This window comes from Nicotiana attenuata, unplaced genomic scaffold (assembly GCF_001879085.1).
Source record: "Nicotiana attenuata strain UT unplaced genomic scaffold, NIATTr2, whole genome shotgun sequence".
Lineage (NCBI taxonomy): Eukaryota > Viridiplantae > Streptophyta > Magnoliopsida > Solanales > Solanaceae > Nicotiana > Nicotiana attenuata.
Genome location: NW_017670255.1, coordinates 1195770 through 1202538, shown reverse-complemented (window position 1 = coordinate 1202538; position 6769 = coordinate 1195770). Strand labels below are relative to the sequence as shown.

The window sequence follows — 6769 nt, the reverse complement described above, 5'->3', positions numbered from 1 at the left end:
GGGGGGGGGGGGGGGGGGGGGGCAAAAACAGTAAAGTGGTTTCATACTCTTAAGGTTTATTATTTATTTATTTATTTGTTTGTTTATTTGTATGTGTTATGCATGTCAGGTTGTTCGTGCTGGTTTGAAAATTGAAATTGCTCCAGACCTGATCGCCAACCAACTTAATGTTCGAAATGGAGCTTTGATTCTGCAGGTATATTGCTGTCACTGTTGACCCTGCCAGGGACAGTTATCCTTTAGAGTAGAACTCGCAATATCTCTTTTGTCTGAATGGCTTCCTGCGCTATTTAGGTACCTGGAAATAGTCTTGCAGCCAAAGCTGGACTTCTTCCTACTACCAGGGGTTTTGCAGGAAATATAGTACTTGGTGATATTATTGAAGCAGTGGATGATAAACCTGTGAGTGATTTCTGTTTTAGGTCTTGTTTCTTGTGTTAGGGAATAGGGGGCAAGTTGTTTGTTACTGCAAATTGATGATATGAACATTGCTCTTGGCCTCCAACCTGCAGGTCTAGAGTTTGAGTAATGTGAGGTGTGAGTGACTGGAAAACTAGTGTTGATTCCCGTAGGAGGTTAGGGAAAAAGAAAGAAAATAAATTTTCCTTGTCTGCTTAAGCTTGAAAGGATAAGGTTTGGTTGGAAAGCACAAGTAATGAGGTGATTGGAGTGATAAGGGAAGAGAGCGCAAACGAATGAAAAGGGTTAAATTAGTTTATTATGCTCTAACTAGTCCCTTCAGTTTTTCTCTTTCCCACTCTCATTGGTGAGATGGATTTATTTTGTTGGTTATTGTTCTAAGCAAGTCTGCATTTCTGAGATGCGCTCATTTGATGTTGTTGCAGGTTCGGAGTAAAGCAGATTTGTATAAAGCCCTGGATAACTATAACATAGGTGATGAAGTTCGGCTAAAAATTCGTAGGGGCAACGAAAACTTGGAGTTGAGCATAGCATTAGAGGAAAAGGATTCATGACAATTGGATCTTTCTAGTTTTCAGTTTAATTAGTGCCATCAGTTTACCTATCGTTCCAATATCTGTATACTATAATTAAGAATTGTCTGGCGGGAATCTGAAAATGTATGGAGCTTGTTTAAATGCTGCCAGCAGAATGAATCACTTGTAAAGTATTTTGAGTTATTATTAAAATGAGCAATCCTTGTATTCTTTTACGCAACAATGTTTCGCCTCTTCCAGTTCTTGCTATTTTTCTGAAAATTTAGGTTGCCACATCAATTCATACTTAGTGGCGTTTGGGCATAAGAATTGTAAAATTCCAAAACAGGGTGAAAAAATTTTCAAAATGAAAATGGTATCTGAAATTCAGAGTTGTGTTTGGACATGGATATAATTTTGGGTTGTTTTTGAAGTTCTGTGAGTGATTTGAGTGAAAATTTTGAAAAACAGTTTTTTGGAGTTTTTTAAATTTTCGAAAATTTTCAAAATGCATCTTCAAGTGAAAATTGAAAATTTTATGAACAAACACTAATTTCGAAAAAAGTAAATTTTGTTTGAAAAAACGGAAAAATTTCTTACGTCCAAAAAGGCTCTAAGGTGTTTCTCAAGATATTTTGCTCCTTTCTTCCGTTCAACGTTCTCAAAGATCATCTATTATTGACACTGGTAGGAGAGGCAAATATTTTGTGTCATTGAAAGGATAAACATTTTAAAATAATCGACTGCAATTACCCGAGAGAGAAGACAGGGAAGTCAAATGGACATAGTATCTGTACAAATTCCTTGTCAGCCCAAGGAGTTCGGAAAAACCATGAGAGCTGACTCTTCAATGGCCTTATGTTTGTAAAATAGGTACAAGTAAATTGAGGATAGGAACTAAAAGAAGATAACGTAGTTGGTAGAGATGTTGGATAAGTAGTATAACTACGTTATACATACTTTTTTCGAAAGACAAAACTAACAAGTCAAGATGGCCGAGTTGGTCTAAGGCGCCAGTTTCAGGTACTGGTCCGAAAGGGCATGGGTTCGAATCCCATTCTTGACAATAAACAATTTTTAACCCCAACTTTCCTATACACATACAGGATCTTTTCTTTTTGCCTGCATGAAAATGGTAACAACCTGAAGGAAAGATATTTCTACAAAAGAATTGACCTTTAAGGCATACTGATAATTACCCTAACAGGAAAAGGGAAAAAAAAAAAAAGCTTATATTAACAAGGGAAGAGCAAAAAAGAAGCATCTACATATATTTTCCTATGCACGAAACTAATCCTGCTTAATTTGTTGTGACACCAGACTAGTTGATCTTTTGTTAGCCTGGACATGTTGAGGACCCTAGCTACTAATTTCATGTCTACTTGAGAGAAAAAGTAGAGTACATGATCTGATTCTGAATCATCATCTTCCGTGTGTTTCCTGAACCTCCTCAGTATGCAGCATTCACCTCTCAAAGCATGTTTCAGCTTCTTTTCTTTCTGCATTCCACAAGTTTTACATAATGGGTTTAACTTCCATGCATAGACAATGTAAATGGATTTTTATATTTTCAGCTCACCTAAACGATAATTACGGGTAATACAATGATACTGTAAACTTTATTTGATACTATAGGTGTAAACTAAATCCTTGGACAAAGAGTATAAGCGAAAAACTATGAATCTACCTTTTCAAGACTTCTTTTGACGTCCATTAAAAGCTCCAAATCTTCTGGTGCTTGAAACTCTCGACGTTTCCTATTTTGACCCTTCACCATCATGTTGGAGCAATTTCTGTCAGCTCTAACAAATTGCCAAAATATTCGAATTGATTCTTCCATTATCTCAACTAGCATGTCACTTGTTATGAAATAATCATCCTTTTCTCCAGCTCTAGCCTTGTTTTTGGCTTTCATTCTGTCCTCTGCCCCATCAACCTCTTTATTAGTACATTGAATGATAAAACAAGAGTTTAAGTTTATGCACTAACAGTGTGTAAAATATATTGATAAACACTAATTGTTAACATGATAAATATGGCACAAGTTTTCACTAGTAGTGTAAGAACTCTATTTTGTTAGTGCATACAACTTTGACTCTAAAATCTTTTCAAACGCTTACCTCTTATGACAGGAACTTGAAGAAGATTACGAAGATCATATCGACTCTTGATGTAATATTGAACTCTAGGCCCTTGAAAAGGTTCATTTTCTATAAATCTTTGCAAGAGAACCTGAAACTGCTGAAACTCTCCAGCAACTTCATTATATGTACGGACACCACGAGGGTCAGAATCCCACAAACTTAAAGCCTTCCCATATTGCCAGTGCAGAAATTCCCAAGAAAGACACATCTGTGCAACGTATATGACTTCCAGATCACTCTGCAATTCTTTGATAAACTTTACCATTGGGTCAATATTGTCATGTCTTTTATGCTTCAATAGCCGAATATTTTGTGAAATAAGGGATTTTAGTTTTGGACCTGAAGATTTCTGGCTTGAGATATGTTGAAATGGATCGTTTAACGGATCTTTCTGCAGATAACCTGTAAATTTTTGGATCAGAACAGCAAAACATGAAAAGAATTTAAGTTCTCTTCACAGACTAAGTTACCTGTAATAGCATGTAATTATATAAACAAACATGGTTTGGTTACAATGATTCATTAAGTAACAAATTTATTTTTATATCGTGGAGAACAAAAATAGGAAAAAAAGGTAGCAAGTCTTTTTGCTTGTGTCTACTTCTGTTTGTTACGTCATGCATCCCAATGCTTGAGATTTCATTTTGTTCTGAGTTAGGAGAGCCCAGCTAACCAGATTTTGTGGGTCCTGTTATAAACTTTTGAATAATTAAAGACAGAGCTGCTTTATTCATTTCATGTAGTAATACTAATTGATCCAAATAAATATGAAGATAACCATCAACAACTAATACTAGTACACCAACGAAGAAAGGACGAAAAGGAATGAAGGCAGATCCAGGATTTAATGTTTATGGATTCTTGCTACGATCTCGAGTAAATTTACAATAGTAAGTGGGTTCACATTCAAACATTTATAGATATTTAGTGAATTTTTCGAACACATCAAAAACTACTGAGTTCACGTGAACCTGTAGGTGGATCCGAACCCTGCTTTTCGTGATCATTATGCAGAAAACATGGAATTCAGTTACTTTACTGTGAGAGAAAATAGTTTTTGCAAATTTGTTGTTATGAATAAAGTTCAGATTAACGTTGAAGCTGTGAGTTGTTACTGACCTATTGCGTACATCTTCTGGTACGTCAAGATGTCAAATTTGCGCATCCTTTCTCTATAACTCTTATAAAACTTATGAAGTTCAGTCATGCAATCTTCACGTTGAAACTTTTCCTCAATTTTCCATGGCTGCAAATCTTCCATTTTTAGAGACTCTGATTCTTCCAAAATGGTAGGCAAACCCGTGTCTCTAACTTTTCTAAGTTCCATTTTTAATTGTTCAATTAATTCTTGATGTTCCCACAACGTCTCCAACTTGTTTGCATCTTCATTTCTTAACTTGACAGTTTCTTGAAAATCATCCTCAGATAAAAATTGTTGTGCTTGATCATGTTCTAATTTCCTTAGCTCTTCCATTATATCACTATCAGAATCTTCAGATTCTTGATTTTCCTCAGACATTTCAAAATCACTTAGTTTTTCATTATGCTCAAATTCACCACCAAAGTCTTCATCAGTCAAGAAGCCATCACTATACTGATCAACTAATTTATTCATAAGGTAACGAATATGCTCAAAACCAATTGACACACTATCAGAATCAGTTAATGAATCCTTCTCAGATTCAAACAGAAACTCATCACTAATATTTGATTCTCCTTTCACGGAATTGAGTTCTTCACTTTTCTCCATTTCCTCTTCATCACACGTTAAGTTACCTGAATTCCCTTTTTCTTCCTCATTAAAGGCTTCACTTTTACTATGAACTTCTTTCAAATCCTCTGTTTCAACAACCTCTGTTTCTGTTAGGGACTTATGGTTACACGTGGAGGGCATCCATTTAGAGCTAACAAATTCACCTTTTTCTTCCCTGCTCTTACAGAATTCTTCATAGGATGGAAATCTAAATGTAAAACTGAACTCAGTTTTTTGTACCTCCCCATTATTTTCCGAATCTGGGAATTCAGAAGCATCCTTAAAAGCTTCAGACTCAGAATCTAACTGTCGTTCTGCCTCTGAAAAAGCAGATTCTTTTTTATAGTCTTCTTTAAAGTCTGGATTCTTGTTTAATGAAGCATTACCCCTTCTTAATCTGTAATTTAAACAAAGAAAAATAAGCAGGATTGTTAAAATAATGGAAAATAAAAAAAGGGCATTGGAAAAAATTGAATCTTGATTTACATAAATAAATACCTGAGGAAGAAAGTGGTGATGAAGCTGAACAGAGGAGACAAATAGGTGGAAACAGAGGCAAACGCGGTAGTAAGCGACAAAAAAAGATTTTGATAGAGGAACCGAGAAAGAGAAGCCATATTCAGAGAAGAGAAGAAAATTTGAGAGTGGCCATGGATATTAAGCACAGGTGGAAGCAAAGAAACAGAGCAAAACAGAGGTTGGAGGAGAATTTATGTACCCGTTTGAATTTGTCAAAGAGAGAAATAGACTAATCACCTGTAAAAAAATACAACGAACCCCATGTCAAAAGTTAGCAAGATTTGCAAGCAAATCAAACTAATTTGGAAGTAAAAATTCGACCTAACTGTGAAAATTCACGTAGTGGACAGATTTACGAGCAACAATTGAGGGTAGGGATAGTTACTTGTCAGCGACTTGGCCTAATTGATATCCTTATTCTTCACAAAGAGAGAGAGAGAGAAATTTGTCGTTCAAAGATATCCACATAATGAGTAATTATCAGTTGAGAAGTCCTGTTTTTGCTGCTTATTCTTTGAGGTGTTGAATGTTGGGGTTGGGGTGGGGCTGGGAGTGGGGGTGGGGTGGGGGGATATATAGAGAAAGGAATATTTATTGGGGTAAGATTTGAACGTTGACAGCTTCTTTGTTTATCTCTTTTTTTTTTTCAGGTGTAGGAGCTTACGTTGCAAACGTCTTTCATACGCCAAGTGTCTTTGACATTATGGATTCTCGGGTTTTATGAATTGGCCAACTAAATGAAAAAAAAAAAAATCAATATTACTTGCCTTGAAAAGAAGAAGAAAATATAGAAGAAAATTCTTTGTAAGCATAGCCTGCCCTGGTGGTGGCAAATGGATACAAGTGATCAGTTAATCGCATTTCCAATATTAATCAAAAGTTGAACTACCTGGTTTGAATATCTAAGTGTTTTCCGCGTAAGAATATGTATTGCTTGTAAAGAAAGCACAATGTTCATAATCACAATTCGTTTTAACATAATTAATTGGTGAAGGGTGCAACTTAATGTGAAAAGCATGAAGCCGATAACGTGAAAGATTCCATCAAAATAAGGTGGCTGGAGTTCTTTAATATTTGAACTTTTCAAACAACAACATTAAAAATATGTGAAGGTTCACAAATTAGACGTGTTTATGATGCTTTTGACTAAAAGTTGGAGAAGAGCGTAGAACACTTTTTCTATGTACCACATTGGGACTGCACAATCGAATGGAATTGACACATTTTTCGTAGGCACTACTGCATTGTTGTTTCTGAAACTAACCATGCCATTTTTATAGGAAACGAATAATAAAGACAACGAATGATAATGTTGTGTTTGATGACAATACCCCAATTAGAACAGCCATAATTACAAGAAGAACATACTTGAGACTATTTTCTTTTACTTAGTTATACTATATTAGAAATTTATTTAC

At 35.4% G+C, this 6769-nt stretch overlaps 2 protein-coding genes and 1 non-coding gene across 8 annotated transcripts in view; 2 read left to right on the top strand and 1 right to left on the bottom strand.

The window, feature by feature from the left end:
• The window catches only part of LOC109236787 (protease Do-like 8, chloroplastic), a 12462-nt gene extending 11283 nt beyond the window's left edge, over window positions 1–1179 (top strand). The window contains exons 11-13 of one of the 2 annotated variants that reach the window (XM_019403007.1): window positions 110–196; window positions 295–402; window positions 846–1179. In XM_019403007.1, the coding sequence (XP_019258552.1) occupies window positions 110–196; window positions 295–402; window positions 846–974 (324 nt within the window). In that variant the 3' untranslated portion in view covers window positions 975–1179. The remainder of the gene's footprint in view (window positions 1–109; window positions 197–294; window positions 403–845) is intronic. The other variant, XM_019403008.1, reaches the window with a different exon arrangement.
• Window positions 1180–1725: 546 nt separating this feature from the next.
• Window positions 1726–5903, bottom strand: LOC109236786. 5 transcript variants are annotated; one of them, XM_019403006.1, is made up of 6 exons: window positions 5331–5903; window positions 4199–5229; window positions 3419–3481; window positions 3056–3325; window positions 2623–2873; window positions 1726–2434 (listed from the first exon to the last, which is right to left on the bottom strand). In XM_019403006.1, the coding sequence occupies exons 1-6, from the start codon at window positions 5447–5449 to the stop codon at window positions 2171–2173; spliced, it is 1998 nt and encodes a 665-aa protein (XP_019258551.1). In that variant the 5' UTR covers window positions 5450–5903; the 3' UTR covers window positions 1726–2170. The 5 variants fall into 5 exon arrangements, with proteins under 5 accessions (XP_019258551.1, XP_019258547.1, XP_019258548.1 ...); XM_019403002.1 differs by having other exon boundaries at window positions 3056–3481; window positions 5331–5588; window positions 5673–5903; XM_019403003.1 differs by having other exon boundaries at window positions 3056–3481; window positions 5331–5588; window positions 5678–5903.
• TRNAL-CAG lies at window positions 1921–2001 on the top strand. Its single transcript has one exon. It is a non-coding gene; the product is annotated as a tRNA-Leu (tRNA).
• Window positions 5904–6769: the final 866 nt, after the last annotated feature.

What these genes read in the sequence shown, in the direction of transcription:
- LOC109236786 (XM_019403002.1), bottom strand. Translation starts at nt 5,449, where the DNA reads ATGGCTTCTCTTTCTCGGTTCCTCTATCAAAATCTTTTTTTGTCGCTT. An exon ending in CCAGAAGATGTACGCAATAG is followed by an intron (nt 3,482 to 4,198) that starts GTCAGTAACAAC and finishes AAAAATTTACAG; the next exon opens with GTTATCTGCAGAAAGATCCG. An exon ending in TCAAAAGAAGTCTTGAAAAG is followed by an intron (nt 2,435 to 2,622) that starts GTAGATTCATAG and finishes TGTGGAATGCAG; the next exon opens with AAAGAAAAGAAGCTGAAACA.